The sequence below is a fragment of the Callithrix jacchus genome, chromosome X, assembly GCF_049354715.1.
Source record: "Callithrix jacchus isolate 240 chromosome X, calJac240_pri, whole genome shotgun sequence".
NCBI lineage: Eukaryota > Metazoa > Chordata > Mammalia > Primates > Cebidae > Callithrix > Callithrix jacchus.
This window is the reverse complement of record NC_133524.1, coordinates 50,258,207-50,278,772: the sequence shown is the minus strand read 5'-3', so window position 1 is coordinate 50,278,772 and position 20,566 is coordinate 50,258,207. Positions and strand designations below refer to the sequence as shown.

The 20,566-nt window shown below is 42.3% G+C and overlaps 2 protein-coding genes across 2 annotated transcripts; one reads left to right on the top strand and one right to left on the bottom strand.

Moving 5' to 3' along the window:
• Positions 1–13,131: 13,131 nt before the first annotated feature.
• On the bottom strand, positions 13,132–16,091 carry USP27X (ubiquitin specific peptidase 27 X-linked). The gene has a single exon (XM_035288388.3). The coding sequence runs from the start codon at positions 15,314–15,316 to the stop codon at positions 14,000–14,002; it is 1,317 nt and encodes a 438-aa protein (XP_035144279.2). The 5' UTR covers positions 15,317–16,091; the 3' UTR covers positions 13,132–13,999.
• On the top strand, positions 15,366–19,214 carry LOC144581159 (uncharacterized). Its single transcript, XM_078363726.1, has 2 exons — positions 15,366–16,524; positions 16,685–19,214. Exon 1 carries the CDS (start codon positions 15,449–15,451, stop codon positions 16,358–16,360), a length of 912 nt encoding a protein of 303 aa, XP_078219852.1. The 5' UTR covers positions 15,366–15,448; the 3' UTR covers positions 16,361–16,524; positions 16,685–19,214.
• The last annotated feature ends 1,352 nt before the right edge of the window (positions 19,215–20,566 follow it).

The following is a 20,566-nucleotide window of genomic DNA, read 5'->3' as shown; positions in this document are numbered from 1 at the left end:
AGACTCAGTTGTTCCATAGACAGATCTCTAATCCGTTTCCCCATTTTCAGTACCACTTTTCACTCCTACCAACTGCCAAGTCCTATCTAGAATCCCACTGCCAAGAGGGCTTCAACCTCCATTTCACTTTTTTGTAAAACTATTCTGGACTTGAGCATCTCCTCTTCCTTTGGACTGCCTCCATGAAGGCAGGATTTTCATCTGTTTTGTTCACTGCTATATCCCCAGTGTCTGGTACATAGTAGGTGATTATCAATCTATCTGCCATGATCAAAGTTTTATCTGTATTGCTGTGTGGTGCATCTCAACAGATGGTACCATAGGCAGCATTATGAAAGAATATTATAAATCCCAAACATGGTATGGATTCGCCAGAGAGCCACCAGACTCCATGGGGCCTTTATGACCCAAGATTTACTCAGTGGCAAACTATGTGGACCAATAATTGAGGACTAGCTGTCAATCTGTCATATCCTGGCACTAAGATATAAGGATTGTGGCACCATCTTGGTGGAAGACTGGGATAAGTTTGAAATACTGGTGAAATGAATTATTGAAAGTGAAGTTATATTTATTTTCACATAGTCTTTTGGACAGAAATTAATACCAAGTACACATATAGAGCATACATAATTGAAACCATATCTTTGGGATAGATAATATATTCACATGCAATGGTAGTATTTTATGCTTACTGTTCAGCCTTTTACTTTTTGTCACTTAATGTATCTTGCCAATTATTCCATATCAGTACATTAAGTTTACTTAATTTTTTAACAGCTGTATTTTAGTCCATTGTGTAGATGTACAATAATTTATTTAACTAGTCCTCTATTGATAGACATTTGGGTTGTTTCCAGTGTTGCAATACAATGACCTTTCACGTACATCATTTTGCATGTGTGCAAGTATATCTGTAGGATAAATTTTTAGAAGTGGAATTCCCTAGTATAAATATGTGCATTTATAATTTTGATTCATCCTCCTACTCCTCCCACTCTTTCCCCCTCCTCCTCCCTCTTCTTCCTCAAGAGAGAATTGTACCTTTAATTTATCGAGCACTTAGGATGGTGCCTCAAATTGTGCTAAAGACTATGCATGCATTATCTCTTTGAATGTTCACAACCATTTGAAAAAATTCTATTATTATAATCTACATTTTAAATTGAGATATAACTCACCTACTGTAAAATTCACCCTTTAAAAGTGTACAGTTCAGTGAGTTTTCGTATATTTGCAACAATCACCACTAATTCCAGATTATTTTGATCGCCCCCAAAAGAAACCCTGTATCCATTAGCAGTCACTCCCATTTTCCCCTTCTCTAACCCTCAGCAACCACTAATCTAGTTTCTGTCTTTATGAATCTGCCTATTCTAGACATTTCATATCAATGGAAGCATTGAATATGAGGCCTTTTGTATCTGGCTTCTTTAACTTAGCATGACACTTAAGATTCATCCATGCTGTATCATATATCAGTACTTCATTATTTTTATAGCAGAATAATATCCCAGTATATAGATACACCAAAATTTTTAATCCATTCATCAGTTGAAGGTCATTTGAGTGGTCTCTACATTTTGACTATTATGAATATTGCTGCTATAAACATTCATGTACATGTTTTGTGTGAACATATGTTTTCATTTCTCATTAGTAATGAGAAGGTATATATCTAGAAGTAGAATTTCTGGGTCATAAGGTACCTATGTTTAACCAACCTTACACCATGGGATAAGTACCATTTTGTCATGGTGTATAATTCTTTTAATATACTGCTGAACTAGTTTACTAATATTTTGTTGAGGATTTTTGCATCTATTTTCATAAAGTATATTGGTCTATTGTTTTCTTGTCATATCTTTGTCTGATATTGGTATGAAGCTGTACCAGAGGCTGTACCTCTGGTATTGGCACAGACTTCAAAGAATAAGTTGGAAAGTGTTCCATCCTCTTCTATTTTTCGCGCTTGTGAAGGATTGCTGTCAGTTTTGTAAACATTTGGTAAAATTCGCCATTGAAACCATTTTATAGTGGGTTTTCTTTGTATGCTAACTTCTTCATGAACAAATTTTCAATGAAGCCTCCTATTTTAGTCCTGCCATCACTCCTACTTTCAGAGGTTCTTAGTGCCATTAATTCCTGAGGTTTTTTGAGAATCCTACTGTATAAATCATGTTGTTTCTCTACTTGTTACATTGCCATTTTAGGAATCAACTTTCTTGGGATTGCTAGGTAAATTATACATTCATCTGCTTTCTCTGGCTTCCTTCAAGACGTTGTCTGGTTCTCAGAGGTTTGTATATATCTAGGTGTGGGCTTTTTGAGTTTTCTTTGGTTCCGTATTTATCTAGCTTTGTGTTCTCTGAGCTTTCTGAATCTGTGGTTTGCTGTCTGTCATTAATTTTTGGAATGGTTTTGGCCATAATTGCTTCAAATATTTCTACTGCCTTTGTATTGGTCAGAGTTTTCCAAAGAAACAGAACCAACAGAAGATGACTGATAGATGATAGATACATATGTACATACACACATACATGCATACATATATACATACATACAGAGGCTGGGTTTAATGTTTGCTGAGGCTATAGATACTAGAGGATTCAAGTTTCTCCAATGTCCTTATTTTTGCCTCTCTTCCTAGCTTTGGGGTTTCTCTTTGTATTGCTCCTCAGAGAAAGTCTGTATCTTCTTTTAGCTGTAGGTCACTGTTACACTGGAGGCTAGTTGGTATGGTGGTAGGGTGTGGGGGAAGGGAATCAGTCTATAATCTTCTGATTAATTCTCAGTCTTTGAGTGTGCCTGGGTCTCAGGGGTTGTGGCCTACACAAATGTTTCCATCCTTCCTTCAGGAACCTAACTCCCCTCTTCCTGATTGCAGCATTTCCAATCTATTTCCATTAAGCCTGCGCCCTATTGACTATGTTTTTTCCCCTTTAGGTGATTCAGAAAGCCTGGAGTGGGGTGAAAATCCATTCCCCAGGTGGAATAAAGTTTCAGTACTACCTTAGGATGAAGGATTCCCCCAACCCAAGGATAGATTTTTATTATGGAGATGTATCTGGGTGTTAGACAATAGCTACACTTCCCCCTACATCAGCCAGATCTTTAGTGGGATTTTTCTCAGATCCTTACCATGAGAACTTGGTGAAGTTATTGGAGGGAAACCCTCAAAGTGTGGAACCTCTCCTATGAGTGTGGCCTTCAGGTACTCTCAGTCTCATGCTAGTCCACACTCAGTTTCCAGCAATTTGTCAAAATCACTAGTCAAGTAAGTGGTCCTACCACTTATGGCTGTCACCAGCTTTTATTCTAGGTAAGTACGTCTCCAGTGCTGAATCTCTGTATCTCCCTGTCTCTCCAGACTTCAGGGTAGTAATTTGCCCTGTGACTTCAATTCTCTGATGGGTCTAAGAAAAACCATCTATTTTTAGTTTAGCCAGCTTTCTTACTGTAAGGACAGGCATTATGATTTCCAAGTTTTTTACATGTTGGAGCTGAAACCAAAGCTGCTTTCTAGACCCCCCAATTGTATTGCTGCTGTATATGCTCTCATTCTTCCTGTCTCTGTGGATTTGTTAAAATGCCTTTACTATCAAATTAGTGAGGTATTGAGAGAGAGGAAAAGCTAATGTGGGATTCAGCCCTCCATCTTTAAACAAAAGTTTCAATAAACTTTATAACATTAAGTCACCCTTGTATTCCTGAGATAAATATAATTTTGTCATAATATAGCTTTTTCATGTACATTAGTAAATCAGTTTGCAAGTATTTTTAGGGTTTTTGTATCCTGGTTTGTGAGATTGCTCAAAAATATTCTTTTCTTATACTATTCTTAACCAGTTTTGATGTAAAGATTATATACTAACTGCATGAAATGATGTGGAAGTGTTTCCTCTTTTTACATTTCCTGGAACAGTTTGTATCAGGTAGCTTTGGTAGATCTCACCTTAGAAACCTTTTCAAAAATTTCTAGGGGAGAATATATTTTTAACTATTGATTCAATTTTTAAAAACATACATGTTTCAGTCTTTCTAATTTTTCTTAAATAAGTTTTGCAAAGTTATATTATTCTAGAACATTGTTTTATCTATGTGATTTTATATGTATTGGTAGAAAGTTGTTTGTAGTATTTTTAAATCTCCACTATATCTGTAGCTTTGTCCCTCTATTCTTTTTTTTTTTTTTTTTGAGATAGAGTCTCACTCTGTCACCCAGGCTGGCATGCAGTGGTGTGATCTCGTCTCACTGCAACCTCTGCCTTCTGGGTTCAAGCAATTCTCCCACCTCTGCCTTCTGAATAGCTGGGATTACAGGTGCACACAAACATGCCCAGCTAATTTTTGTATTTTTAGTAGAGATGGGGTTTCACCATGTTGGCCAAGCTGGTCTTGAACTCCTGACATTTAGTGATCTGCCAGCCTCGGCCTCCCAAAGTGCTGGGATTACAGGCGTGAGCCATTGCGTCTGGCACCCTCTATTCATTCTTAATATTATTCACCTATGCCTTTTAAAAAAATGTTCTTATTCAGTTCTCACAGAAGTTTGTCTTTTCAGTAAACCAAGTTTTGCTTTTATTGATCTTCTGTTTTCTATTTTATCAGTTTATGATCTTATGTAGATTATACCTACTTTCATTAAGCTTAATTTGTTGTTGGATTTGTAGCTTAGATGCTTAAATCATTAAATTTTAACTTGTTTTTTAATAAAAAATTTCAAGGCCATACTGCTCCCTTTAAATTCTGCTTTAGTTCTATCTCACAACCTTTGTGTCTGTATTACTATCATTTAGTTCTAAGTAATTTCTAATTTACATTATGACTTGTCTTCAACCCATGAGTTACTCTAATTTTTCAATGCTTTTTTATTTTTCCTCTTCTTTCCTGCCTGTAATTTGATTGATGGGGTCCCCACCCCCATTTTATCCTTTGGTGGCTTGGAAGTTTTTTATCCCTTTTTATCATTCTTTTGCCCCCCTCTGCTAGTGTGTAAGTTAGGAAGTTGTGCCCTCTGTTTCTATTTTTTAATGGCTACTTCAGAAATAACAATATGAATGATTTACTTACAAAAGTCTAAAATTTGAAGAAAAAAATCCTTTACCCTTCTTTAGGATAATTCGATGACTTAAAACTCATATGCTAATGTTGTCTTGTATTTCAAGTCTCAATTGCTTTTTCAAATCCCACTAGCAATGTTTGTGATTGTTTCAAACTTCAATATTTATTTACATTTGTCCACATGTTTACTGTCACCTTTACTTTTCATTCTTTCATCCATCACAGACCTTCTACTTGGGATAGTTTTCCTTCTGCTTTCTACTGAATTTCCCTTAGTGAGGACCTGCTAATGAAGAACTATCTCAATGTTTGTCTGAAAATGTCTCTATTTTACTCTCATCCTCTATATTTTTGCTAGGTATAGAATATTAAGTTAACAGTAATCAATTGAAGATCATTTCACTATTTTCTGATTGTTGAGAAGTCAGCTGTCAGTCTAATTGCTGTTCCGTGAAATGAGAATTCCTCTGGCTTCATTTTCTCTTTTCCTTTGTTTTTCTGCAGTATCTGGGTATGGATTTCTTTTTATTTATCCTACTTGGAATTTGTTGGCCTCCTTAAATGTGTGAATTGATTTCTTTCATTAGGTCTATTAAAATTTGCAACCATTATTATTAATATTAACATTAATTTTTGAATTATTGAATATTAAGTATATGAATAGTAACAGTATTCATAATCACACTCTCTTTCTCTCAGATTGTGATCAGTGTATACTAGATTTTCTCATTATATGCTCTACATCTCTCCTCTCTATCCCATATTTACTCTTTCTCTTCTTTCCATGTGGCATTCTTGATCATTTCTTCAGGTTTACCTTCTAGTTTATTAACTCTCTCTTCACTTATGCCATATTTCTGCCAGATACATTCATTGAGTTGGTATTTTTCACTTTTAGAAGTTTCTTCTCCTCCTTCCCCCCCATATGCTATGTCACTTTTTGTGGGTTCTTCTTCTCTGCAGATATTTTCAAATTAATAATCTGTTCCTTTGAACATAGTATATATGGTTGTTTCAAATGCGTCTAATAATTCTATGATCTGCAGCCTATGCAAGTTTGTTTATGTTGTTTTCTTTCCCGGCTGGTTCTAACTCAAGTTACCTTGTTTCCTTATGCAACGATTATTTTAGCCTGTTTTCTGATAATTGTCCATGACAATTTATTTCTGGGGGTTCCCTGAGGCCTGAGATAGATTTGTTCTCCTCCAGAGACTTTGTATTGTGTCTACTGAGCACCTTAGAGTGTCGCCGGTCTGGGACCCACTCACAACTAGGCTCATGGTTTGAAGTTCTGTAGCTGACCCAGGCCCTGCATAATAGGGGAGCAAATCTGTCTCAGGGCTGGAGTGTGGCTTCATCTTCTCAGGAACAGATTTGTTTAGCCTTCTTTTTAACTCTTTCTTTTTTAGCAAGGTATCTCTACTTGGCACCAAGGCAGGCTTCTGTATAGTTCTCTGGGATTATTGGGAACAGAGGCTGCTGTTATAACTAAATCTATAATAGGCTTAGTTCTGGATGGCCCTCAGGCTGCAAAGATAGTCTCTTGGGGTCTCCACTTAATGTGGAGATGGTCTCCTATTAAACTCCTACCTTGGGTTGGTCCTGAGCCTTGCCTTCTTTCCCTCACCCCTGTGTGGCCATTGCATCAAAGCTCAGGTGGGGAGTGAAGGCAAATGCCCTTAAAGCAAATTGGCTTTGATGCCTCTATATTCTGTTTACCTGTTTGGTTACAAGCTTTCATCCAGAAGTAGGCATGGAAGTTTTCCTTTGTCCTCTCAGCTCTTCAGTGCTTTTAAAGTAGTTTCCAAAGGTTTTAATTCAACATTTTTTTCATTACTTCAAAAATAAAGCCAAGTCAAACAACTAAGTCTGCCATTGCCAGAACCTAGAAGTCCATACTCTTAAATGTTTAAAATTCATACTTGACTTATCAAGGTCTAAATTCAGGCAATATCTCTACTGTCTTTCCAAACAATACAATAACCTTAGAATGCTTTAAATATGAATAGTGCCCTGCTTTCTTACATGTTTGCCTATTTTTCTTTTTATGAATACATAATAGTTGCACATATTTATGGGGTATGTCCTTCATGTTTTTGTGTTCCAATGTTTTTAGTGCCAGCTTGTTTTAATACTCCCATATTACTTAGAAGTATTATTGCCTTATATAATTGAGGCTTATTTAGATTTCCCCACATTTACAATTTTTGTTTACTGTTCCTTGCCTCCTATTCACCCCTTCTCTCTACTTTCAAGCTCCTCCTTCCTGAAGTATATCTTGTGGTAGTTCTTTATTCTTGTGAGAGGTTATTATTGCTAAATTTTCTTAGCTTTGTTTTTTTCCTGAAAATTTCCTCTTCTCAGCAGTATTCCTTGGGGGTACTAATTCTCCTTATGGGAACTGGTGACTCTCCTTCATGGTGTATTATTTATATGCAAGGACTTGATTTTTATTGTTGCTTACTTCTGAGTCCCATCTTCGGCAGATCCTTTCTTTTTCTGTGGGGTTCCATTGCCCTGGATCATACAAATGTATTGCATTTGCTTTTGCTGAGATTCTATAGGTTTCAATGGTTTTGTCTCAACTTTTATTTTAACTTTTCAGCATGTGAAAAACATAAGCCTGGGATTTTTATTTCTCCTTGTGGTTCCAGAGATAACATAAGCTCTTTCATTGTTTATTCTCCAACCCCTTTTTTTAATGGACAAGAGAAACTACTAAAGGCTTTACCTAGAGGTTTCAGCTGCAGCTTCTCTGCCTCTGGTGGACCTGAAGCAGTGTTGTCAGCATCTGCATGGGTATTGAACTCCCAGCTCCAAGTCCCGAGTCCTTAAGGCCTGATATATGGAACCAATACCACACAGGACACTGCAGTATCTGTTTACAATTACTACACTGCGTCATATTTTTCCTTTTGTCTCCCTAGAGATTTTGCTTTTTGTTTTTCAAAGATTTTGCTTTTAACGTTTTTTAAAGATGTAAATTTTTGTTCTAGTTGAACTAGTGTTAATCTGTGTTTGTAGTGGGAATGAGGCACTAGTCATATCATCTTAGTGTGCTGTGCTGCCAGAAGAAACCATGTTTCATACACACAATTTGGCACCTTTTTATAATTAAGCATTCTTCCTTATCATTTTCATCCTCATAAATATCCACTTCTTTAAGTTTCAAAGAAATTAAGTCCCCCGTCAGGACCATCTAGACTGTGAGTGCTCATGAGGCCAGGCCTCTGTAGCTAGCTGGATTACTTTCCAGACACAACACCATGTCATTTAAGTATATCATTCCCCTGGGGTCTAAAATTTTTTACCACAGTTAGTTTCAACTTTAAAATATTTTAGTAGCAGGACCCTTTCTGCAAGTATTACCTGGAACTCCCAAATATCAGACAAATAAGAGGAGAGCTTCTCTGGTTGAGGTGAGGTTGAGAGTTCCGATCTCACCAATTTACTCTACTCCTTGCTCCATGAAGTGCTCTCCAAGGTGCTCCCTGGGCTAGCTTCATAGACTTCTTGGATTTCAGGGAAGTGTGAAAACAAATAGACCAGTGGTTCTCCAAGGGTGGTCCCAGAACAAGGAGTATGGGCATCACCTGGGGATGTGTTAGAAATGTAAATTCTCAAGCCCCCATCCCAGATCTACTGAACCAGAAACTCTAGATCTGGGACCCAGCAATCTGTGGTTTATGAGCCCTCCTGGTACATGAGGACCTCTGATGCGTATTAAAGTTTGAGAACTTACCAGAATATTGTATTCAGGAGCTACTGGAAAAAGGCTGAAGTATTGTCCAAGATTAACATTTCTTGGGTGCTTAAATTAACCCAAACTTCTCTGTAAGGTTATTTTCCATTCACCATTCTCTTTTACATGAGTTACAGACACTCTTAAGACACTTTCTTGTACCTGAGTGAGATTATAGAAATCCTCGAGGCAAAGACACAACTTTGTAATGGCCCAAGTCCTTCTGAATTGATTCAATATCAGGAGGCTGAGGTGGGAGGATCGCTTGAGCCCAGGAGGTCGAGGCTGGAGTGAGTCATGATTGCACCATTGCACTCCAGCCTGGGTGACAGAGTGAGACCCCATCTCGAAATAAAATAAGTAAACAAATAAACAAATCACGGGGACAAGTAGGGTTCCTACCCTTAATTCATTAGGCAGAAATAATGAAGTTCCTCCTAATTTTTCTTGACAAAAAGACTTCAGGCTGATCTCATTTCACAGAGGTCAGCCCCCTCTCTCCTGAGAGGGTATTATTTTAAAAATAAATAAATAAATAAATTTTTAAAAGACTTGAGGTCTGAAGCTCATAAAATGATTATCAAGCAAACGAAGCCAGACATAAAAGAGTACATGCTGAACAATTGCATGTAGAGAAGGTCTAAAGACAGAAAACACTAATCTCCAGTGAAAGAAGTTAGGATAGGTGTCTTTGAGTTCTGGGGAATGTTTTGTTTCTTGATTTGGATACTGTTTACAGGAATATGTTTACTTTGCAGAAATTCTTCAAGTTACATATGATATGGGCACTTTTCCTGTATATTTGATTTACTTTAATACAAGAGTTTAAAAATGGCACTGGATCCGTTACAGCAACAGAAAATGGACTTAAGACAAAAAAAAAAAGAAAGAAAAAAAATGGCACTGGGTCACCTGCAGAGCAAGTGGGTAATGACACTGGTGCGTTCTGGGCTACATACTTTCAGAGGATCTGGGCCTTCATTTCTGGGTGTGAAACATACATTTGGAGGAAACACAGCTTTCTGGTACCAGGTCTACTACATTTTGAAAATAAGAGTTGCATGAGGACCATTCTGTTTCTTGACTGGAAAAGGGCCTTTTGGTTGATGGAGTCTCTGATCAGAGTTCCCTGTGGATAGTGAAGAAGTGAAACAGTTACCAATGTGACCTGTAGGCCAGAGTCAGTTTCAGCATCTGGTTACTACAAGAAATGGTAAATGGCAGGGCTCTGGATTTCTAATCAAATTATGCCAAGAAATTGTGGGAAGGAATGTGTAATGGGTGACAGGGCAGTAACACATTGTTTGGTACATGGTTCTAAACTGTATGGGTGGTTAAAGCCCCTAGTTGTGAGTACCCATATTTCACCTGTGCCCTTCTGAGTCCAGATCACATATCCACATACAAGCCAAGTCTCCCAGTCCTACCAGTTTGTGGATGTAAATGAAGTCTCTGCTAAAGAATTAGCTTAGCTGGGCATGGTGGCTCACACCTGTAATCCCAGCGCTTTGGGATGGCAAGGCAGGTGGATCACCTGAAGTCAGGAGTTCGAGACTAGCCTGGCCAACATGGTGAAACCCCATCTCTACTAAAAATACAAAAAATTAGCTGGGCATGGTGGCAGGTGCCTGTAATCCCAGCTACTCAGGAGGCTGAGGCAGGAGAATTGCTTGAACCCAGAAGGCGGAGGTTGCCGTGAGCCAAGATCACGCCATTGCACTGCACTCCTGCCTGGGTGACAGAGCGAGAGTCTGTCTCAAAAAAAAAAAAAATTAGCTTAAATTTTACCAGTTCTTGCCCATCTGCTCATCTAGGAACTCCAGCCCATATGAAAAATAACCCGTTTGTGTTTGCAAGTCCCCAGTAGGTCACAAACCAATCTGTTTTCACCATCTTCCATGTTCTTCCTTACTTATTCTGGGCTCCTATCTTTGTGTACATTGACCATGAAGCTGTTTCAGAACTAGTTACCCCTTCTCTCCCCACCTCAGCCACTGCTGTATTTGTGCCCACTGTGGAAATATTGGTGAAAGTGCCAAGGGTACTACGTCCTGATATCCCTAAAGGCCCTAATTGTGGAGGTGCCTGATCATGTGCCAGACATTCTCAAACATATGTGGATCTCAGTTTCAGCTCAAGGTTAACACATACCTGCTAAATACATGATGCCTTGGGTCCCACGATGGTATGATCTGAAGGCAGGCCCTGGCTACTGTTACATCCTATGTCTCAATTTGGGGATTAATGATTGGTAGAGGCATAGGGCTGGCTTTGAATGGCTGCCCTGTTGCTAAGGGACAATGCTGTTTTCCAGATAGAGGAGGTGTGAGGTTCAATTAGGAAGTGCCGGGCACAGCTGCTCCCTCTGGCGGTCTGTGCCTTCCGTCAGCGGAGACCAGGAGGTCAGCTTCAGCAATCTCGCATGTTCATAGCTCTCAGTGAGTTCCTCTTAGAACTACTATTGAGTGCAGGGTATTTAAAACCATTTTCTGTATCGGACAAACCCAAAATGAGGAATGCGCTGTTAAAAATGTGAATGCCATACAAGATGAAGAAAGGTTGTGGAAATGTTCCAGATTAAAGGAGGCTAAAGAGAGATAACAACTAAATGCAGTATCTCACCCTAGACCAGATCCTGCAATAGAGTGGGAAAATGCTATATGGGACATTACTGGGTCAACAGACAAAATTGGAATACAAATGGTAGATTAAAGTATTGTATCAATGTTAAATTTTCTGAAGCTCTACTGTAGTGATGTGGGGATATGCCTATTCTTAGGAAATGCACACTGACATATTTAGGCATGAAAGGCCATAATATATGTCATTATCTTCATATGGTTCAAAAATATACACACCCCCACTTATAAAAGATTGCACATGTGCAAATGATAAGAAAAATAAGGTAAAATTCTCAACAGGCAAATCTGGTAAAGACCATACAGATGCTCTTTATACTATTTTTTTTATAACTTTTCTATAAGTTTGAAATGATTTCCAAATAAAAATGTTTAAAATGTTAAAGGTCAGTTTCTGTGCAAGCAGTCAGGATCTGGTGACACAGGCCTGCCTGAACTCTTCCCCTGGCAGAGATGAAGAATGAGGACATGGCTGTGTCCTACCAGGTAGGGCTACCAGACCCATCCCAAAAGGTAGTCAGACACCCTGCATGAAGTTGCCAAGTGCCATTTAAAGCCACCCATCTCTTGATCTTCCCCATCCTATTAAGACACCAAAAATAATAACTTTTTACATTTTCTCCTGAAAATTATGAGCCCTGGGTGTTAATGAAATCTTGGTTATGAAAGGAAAGTGTATTGGTTCATTAACTCATCCATCCATCCATCCATCCATCCATCCATTCATTCATTCATTCAGTAAATGTTTTGAATACCTACTTACTATGTGATGGTAAGTAGTAAGCTAGGGGACTGAGAATGCAGCCCAATGTACAAGAGGAGACACGACTCCTGTCCTAAAAAAGCCTATGAGATAGTTGTGATGCACCCATAGCCACATAAACATATATTTCCAAATGAGTTTACCATGAAGTAGACTTGGGAAGCCATGGGGAGCCTAGACTTTTACCAGAGCCAGTGGATCCAAGCCCCATGGATCTGATACACATTCAATTCCCACTCCCAGGATTTTCTATGTAATAATTGCTTTTGTACCTGATGCTGATGAGAGAAGGACTCATAGTGCTTACTCCATCCTGGGTTCATCCTATCTGTTTCAGCTTAGCTCTCTGCCGGCTGCTCTGCCCTGTCAGGATCAGGGAAGGGGCCAACAACCCACTCTATCAATATCCCTGGGCTGATGGGCCAGTGAACTTTGGAAAACAGTCTTTCTACTGATCTGTGCCTGTGAGTAAACATAGCAACTGAACCCATAATGTTTTTAGAAGACAAAGACCACCAAATTTCCTTGTATACAAGCCTGGCAGCCTACTGGCCATGAGAGTCCCATCACTGGCATCTGAATCATGAAAGCAATATTACTGTCCTCCAAAAGGACAGAATAATGACCTTATGGGACAGTTGTGGGTCTTCCCACCCCCAATCCCAGGTGGCACCCACTGTGATGCCCTGTACTCAAGGGACAAAAGTGGAGTTCACTGGCTTGGTGCTCTAAATAGACAGCATTGGGGAGGGAGTTGTGAAGAGTGTGTGACTGCATGTGACATGATGTGTGTCCCTTCTGTCCAGGGGTCTCAGGTGGGACGAACGCCCACCTCTGATGCATTCTGGGCCTGGTCCAAAAAAGTTTCAGGTTTGGATCCAACAAACGTTTACTGAATCCCTACAAAGTTCCAAGCCTTTTACTTTATACTTTGACACATTTTTATATCATTTAATCTTTAACAATAATCCTTTAAGGTAGGAATTATCTGCATTTTACAGATGATAAAACAATCGCAAAGAGGTTCACTGATTTGCTCAAGTATATCATACAGCTTTTTTTTTTTTAAAAAAAACACACACACTATACTCTTAGCCGAGGCCTGTCTGCGTTGGTTGCTTATCTTACAGCATTTGTTGTCTTCTCTACTTTTGGAGCAACTGCTCCCCTTATACAAGCCCCCTTATTTCCTCTCCTTTTCACTAGCCCAGGTGGGCTTTTCTTGTTTTAATACTGCATTTAATAGCACAAAAAATCACGAGTACAAAGAAACTGGCAAAGGTGTTTGTCAATGATATCCCTGCCTCCTCCACTTTTCTGCTTTCATACCCATATATGTAATGGGCTACATTTTTTAGAAACTTTTCTTTTCCCCCCAAACATATAACTGTTATGTGATTGGTCAATTGAAGCTGAAACACCCATGGAGAAAGATGTTTTACAGTTACAAGGGCACACCCCCCCCACACCACCCCCCTCCCCCCCACACTTTCCCACACAACCTTTTGGAGGAATATAGGATATGTACCAGTGTCAGCACTTTCCTGCTCCTGCCTTCCTCACCCAGAGCATTTCTGCCATTTAATTTCCCTTTCATCAACTGCTTAGACTAGAGCCTCTTCTCCCTCCCCTTCTATTTCTCTTCAAATCAGGACCTTTTGGACACTGGGTACTGTTCAATTCTTACTCTGTCAGGCCCATGGGCCATGGTCATGTAGGTCCTTTAGATCTCGATGCCAGTTGTAGTGTTGGTGTCGTCATCTTTCATTGCAGGTAGGTCTGTGTGTCACCTCAGTAGGCTTGCGTGTTCATTTCTTTCACTTTTTCTGACTCATGTTCCAGCACCTGTTTGTGATAGAACAGTAAATACCCTTCACTGTCCAGTACGTCCTTAATACTGGCTTTAGTGATGACGGCATCATCACACTTGAACCACTGGTCCTTGTGGTGCCGGATGAAGCTGGTATAGTGGCCACTCTCCAAGGTTCCTTGGTGATTAACCACAGCAAACAAGGAATACTTATTTTCATTGTTTCCACTATTGGTTGGCAGCTGCAATTGTCCATTCATTCTGCTCTCTTTACTTGAGGCCATAAACGGTGTCATATCCAGCTCCAGAGGAAAGGAAATGTATGTAGTGATCTTGCGCCTCTGTTTGGCTGAATGTTCAAACCGTTTGAAATGAAAACAGGCAACGACAGGTAATTTATTCATCGTGAGCTGTTTGGTAGATTCCTGGTAGCTTTGGCAACTACCACATTTAATTTTGGCACTGCTTCCTAAGTGCTCTGGCCTTGTAAACCTCCGCAAGCAGTCCGTGAGGGTGGTGATTCCTGGTATGTGGCTTTCCCCATTCACACTGCTCTCCCTCCCCGGGCTCATGGGCCAGAAGGAGGTGCAAGAGCCAGGCAAGTCCAAACTAATGTCCCAGCATGGGTCTATCGTGGTGGAGACGCCATGGCAGGCTTGACAGGTGACATCAGACTGCAGGCCACCTGTGAAGATTTGGTCTATGATGCAGTTACAGTGGTTGGGATTGTTGGCCGCCTTCCCGACATCATCGCCTTTGCAGTGCCTGTGCAGGACATCTAATGCCGCAATGAGGAACTCATGGGCATCCTGTTGCCTGTACCCTGCTAAATGGCGGGCATGTATCCATACCAGGTGCAGTAACTTATAGGGCACATGAGGAGACGGGTTTCCAGAATACAACTCGCGAAACAGTGACGACATCTCACAGACCAGACACAACTCAGGACTCGGCATCTCACATCGGTGCCTGTCAGAGAGGAAGAAATCTCTCAGTATCGGAGTGTGGGTGAGGGCCTGGACAATGCAGTTCATAAAGCACGTGTTGCCAAGATTGATGAGTCCTCTTAAACCGATCGTAAAGCTGGAGGTGATTCTTCTTCTCCTCGGGTTGTGCCCTAGCAGTTCTAATTCTGGTCTGGTTGTTTCCCAGGTTGGGAATTTCTCACCGAGGCCTGGCACTGAACATTGCTGGTGAGAAACCTCTGTTGAGGTGGAGGCTTGTAATTTCAAAGCTTCTCCTTGCTCTTCTTTGGCAATTTGCTCAATGTCTTTGTCATATACATAGTCCTTACACATAAAGCAGTATATACCTCCGTAATACAGGTCTACGGCTAAGTTGTGTTGTTTCGTCTCAGCGTGCTCGTGAATGTGTTTCTCCGTGAAGCAGCCAAAGAAGACACAGGAAAGGCAAGAGTGGAGTCTGTTCAAATGGGTGCCACACACATGGCAGATGCACGACTTTGCCTTGCTTTTCCTGGTCTCTGGGGTTCCACACCACACGAAGCACTGGTAGATAACCCGCAGTTCCTGCCTCCAGTTCTCTCCCACCTTAAAGCTGTTCACGTGGGAACAGCCTGGTGGCCCCACGGCAAAATCCACATCCAGGCATCCGCCCCCAGGGCCGCGCCGGGGCCGGGGCCGGGGAGGGGGCCGGGGCCTAGGCTGCGGCGGGGTACGGAGCCGGGTCTGGGGCCGGGGCCGGGGTCGGCGGCGTGGGGCACGACTGCGACGCGGAGAGGGATCAGGGGGCCGCGGTGGGTCGGAGGGAAGGGTGGGGGGAGGAACCTCGTCGCTGCTGCCGCCACCGCCGCTCCGCGCTGGGTTCTCATCCTCCAGCTCCTGCTTCGGCTCCTGCTCCGCCTCCCGGATCGGCTCGGGTTCGGGCTCCAGCTTGAGCTCAGCCCGGGGACCCGGACCCTCCGCCGTCTCCACCTTCCCCGCCGTGTCCACCTTCTCGGTGGCGTCCACCTTCCCCGCCGCCTCCACCTTCCCCGCCGCCTCCGCCTTCCCCTCCACCTTCGCCTCCGCCTCCACCTTCCTCTCCGCCTTCTCCGCCGTCTCCGCCGTCTCCGCCTCCTCTACCTCCTCCGCCTCCTCTGGCGGCGGCTCCTCCCCCTGCTCGCAGGGCTCGGGCGGCCACTGGGCGTGGCGGCACGGGGGCCACGCAGACCTGGGGTGTCCCCCGCCCGGCCTGAGGGAGCGCGGTGGCTGTGGCAGCTGGACCCAAAAGGGACTTTCACTGAAGGAGGCGGCGGCGGAAGCAGGCGACGCCCCCGGGAATCCTCCCGCCGAAGCCCCCTAGTGGAGGCCGCTTCTGTAGCCAGGCCCCGTTTCCTTTAATTCAATATTTCGCAAACTTGCTTGTTCACGAGAATCACGTGGGGAGCGTGTTAAAATTACAGATTCCTCGGCTCCACCCGCAGGCCTACTGAATCAGAATCTCGAAGGGAGGTACTCCGGAACCTGTATCTCTAACTAGGGCCCCAGAGGCTGCTTATGATCAGGCAAGTTTGGGAAACACAGCTCTAATTCATTGAGACTGGCGGGAAGGGGGGCGGGGACCGCGCAGTCTCTTTAAGGAGCTTCCAGCTCTCGGCTCCAATCGCTGCTCTGACCCCCTTCATCGTCTCCTCCCCTCTCCTCGTCTTTCCCGGGTCTATGCAGGCTTCCCCCAGCCGCTGCGGGGCCAGGCGCCGAGCGAGTGCCAAGTCCAGAAGTGTTTCTGAGGCCGTGAAATGTCCGCTCTGAGGGGGGTCCTGAGGAGCGCAAGCAGAAACCGTGACAGGCCATCATTTCGGCAGCCGAGCCTGCCTCCAGCCCCATCTCAGTCTCCCCTCCCACCCCAGGTCTTGCCCTTCCCGAAAAGGATGAAGCTCCAGCTGCAGTTCTGGGGAGGGTCTGGGCTCCCAAGGCCGCTGGGCGTGGAGAGGCACGTCCCTGGCCCATCTTATCAGCGCTCTGCAGTCTGGGCCTGATCCTTGCTTCCTCCTGGGCTCCCAGGGCCACGGGTGGGTTGATGGCTTGACAGCCGGCCTCCTGGTCCAGCGGATGCTAATCAGCCCGGGGGCACAATCCAGCCTTTCTCTCCAAGGCAAGCAGGAGGGACGACACACGACAAGGCCATCCCTACAGCTGGCACCTCCCCTACAGCTGAGAGGGGGCCTAAACTACAGGACACAACCCCACGACCCTTAGGCCCTGGCAGCATCACTGGGTGGGCAGCAGGTAGAAGTGGAAGGAAGCCTGTGGAGCTGCCAGCAGGGAGGGGGGTCGGGCATGGGGCTGAGGGGCCTCTGGGAACCCCTGTGCCAAGGGACTGCTGGCACTGGGCAGCAGCACCCCAAAGCCCACGAGGAGTGTGCCCAGAGCAAGTGGCTTAGATCTTGGGCATGGCTTGGGGGTGCCGGGCTGTAGCTGCTGGTCCCAGAGAGTGCAGCCCATGGCAGGCTTCAGGACATAGATAGGGAGAGAGAGTGTGTTCTAGGAAGAGCCCAGTCCCCGAGTCCTGGTGGTGGCTGGCCATGGCCTAGTGCCCGCTGTCTGGCTTGTGTGGCTGTGCTGCCTGACTACACCCTATAGCAACATTCTCCTTGCTCGCCACTGGACATCAAACCTCCACCTAGCCCCTTCTTTCAGGAAGGGAACAGGGAGGCCTCCTAGGATTCGCAGCAGGAGTTGGTCCTCAGGAATCAAGAGCCCTTGAAAGGACAATACCTGGCTCCAATACAGCTGAGGGTCGCCCTGGGCCCTGCCCTTCCTGAGTCAGCTCTTGCTTCAATTCCTTGAAGCACCCTAGCATCCTTTCAATAAATGCCTGCCCTTTGTGGCCTGCAACCAGAGGAACTGCAACTAGCACACTCACTGAAGAAATCCTGCTGCTGCTGCTGCTGCTGCTGCTGCTGCTGCTGCTGCTGCTGCTAAAAACAACCAAGGTCATAGAAGAGGGGGTGGAGGATACTCTCATCCCACCTCCCAGATTGATAACAAAAAGATCTAATAACCTCTGTGTACCTGGGGCTGTCTACCATTGAATATTAGCCATGGTAACTTGTTGACTTAGTGATGAACTTCCTGCAGAAGCCCATAGGTCCACCTGGACTCTGCCCAGGCCAGCGTGTTCTGAAAATGGAGGGCTCTGTCACCATTCACTCAACAAATGTTTATTCTGCACTGATCAAGGGCCAGATGTACTAAGAGCTGGGGACGCAGCACTCCAACTTACCCCAGGCTACTGAAATCAGAGATGGCTTCTGCAGAAGACACACTAAGGAAAGTTCATGTCACTAGCAGAGAAGAGGCACCAGAAACAAAAAATCAAAAACAAAAAAATACCAGAAACAGTTTGACATTTGATTTTTTTTTAAGTAGTCCTTGTGTGAAAAATCAGAACTTTGTTGTACTTCCTTACATTCATTTCCTGATTACATGATGCTTTTGTTTTGAATTACGTGTGGAGGGTGTCACCAAAATCTTTAGATGCTTTGTGCTTATGTGGATCTGGACCCAACCCCGGGCAAATGTTACCATTTCTGCCTCACAAAGATCTGACAGAATGCAGACGGTAGAGGCTATCCTTAGGAGAGACAGCTCCTCTTCGCAGTAGGTACACCTAGGTGATAAATCCAACTCTGACCACAAGGTGGCAAACAATAAATGACAATTTCTCATATTTTTTGTATGTTTATATAAAATACTTGCTAAAAATATTTAGAAAAACGTGTGCTCCACACATTTTTGGGTTATCTGACATTTTGCATCATAAATGTCAATTGGCTATAAATAATGTAATTTGTGACAAATGTTAATATTCAAAAATAAAACTGTTATGTCACTAACTACGTTCACATGAATCTGGTGAAACCTAAATACCTTAGTGATTTGAGAGCCACCATCATGTTTTAAAAATTTATAAGTGAGCTCTTTTTTGATAGTTGGAAGTTGTACATTTTTCCTTTTCTCAGTTCTTAATTCAATTCTATTTTTTCAACAGAATTTTGTCTCAATAATTGTCTATTTTTGTGCTTGAAATGTTTTTGATTATCCTATTTCTCTGCAGCAAAAATGTGCATATATTTTTATATTAAATGCTCTTTAAATGTTCCTCTGATTATAAGGCTTTAAGTGTTGTTTAAAATTTTGCTCTTGTTTATCGTGACAATTAGTATTAGAATAAAATGGATCAAAACATTGTGAATATATTACCAATTTTGATAGGCAATTATTAAACATAAAACAAAAGTTCATTGGAGACAGATAGGGCTTTTTTCAAAAAAAATTAATGGGTGTATCCATGGATAAACATTGCTTTTTGCTAGAATGAGATAGGCTTCAGCATCAATTCTCTTCCTATTTTTTGTCTGGTTAAATGTTAGCACACAGAAACCTCATTTATACGAATAAGTGAATAGGAATGGACATTTTGTTTTAGTAATGCATGCAAGTCTTTGAATTCCTTTGGAGATATATATGGGGGAAATTATACAATGATTTATCTTCAACATTATTTCTCATTATTTATCAGCTGATAACTTCATTGGGTTTTCCTTCAATTCTATTGGAAGCAAACAATTGAAGACTATCTGAGTTGCAAAATGATTTGATTCCCATTCATTTGTTAGAGCAAGTTGTTTGTTTACTATCATCAGCAGTGTTTGGAATTGCCTGTCTAGTGCCCCGAGGATTTTACATGGCAGGGCAGTGCTCCCAGGTAAGATTCAGGATAGGTAAAAGATATGCTTTTTCTTTTGTAAAGTGCAAAAGGGACCATTGTGAAAGGGGATTTAGAAAGAGTACCACCTTGATTCCTAGTGTTTTCTCTGGCAGATCGATTTTAAAAGACAGCACAAGAAATTTGAGGAGTAGAAATTGATCCCCTTAAAACTCCTATACTCCAGGGTGATGCACATTCCACTTTAAAAGTTGCTGGTTCATATTTATTATTATAAAAGTAATATAAACAATATTTGTGTTTTTTAATAAAAAGGTATAGAAGGCATAACATAGAAAGTTAAAGCTCTTCTCCCCCCCGCCAATCACACCCATTTTTATTTCCCTAAGATAACTACTTGTTAGCAGTTTCACGTTTATCCTTTAAGAAATTGTCTATGCAAATGAAAAAAGTTTTATACATGCAATTGTCCCTCAGTATCCGTGGGAGATTGGTTCCAGGACGCCCCATGGATACCAAAATCCATAGATATTCAGGTCCCTGATGTAAAATGTTGAGTAGTACTTGCATATAACCTACATACAGCCCCTCATATATTTTGAATCATCTCTAGGATACTATGAATCATCTCTAGGTTACTTTTTCTATAATACCTGATAAAATATAGATGTTATATAAATAGTTGTCATACTCTATTGTTTAGGGCAGCAATCCCCAACAGTTTTGGCATCACCAGGGACCAGCTTTGTGGGAAGACAATATTTTTATGGGGGATGGGGAGGGGAGAGAGGGGCTCTGGAGACGGGGGTGATGGCTTCTGGATGAAACGGTTCCATCTCCGATCACCAAGCATTAGATTCTCATAAGGTGCGCGCAAC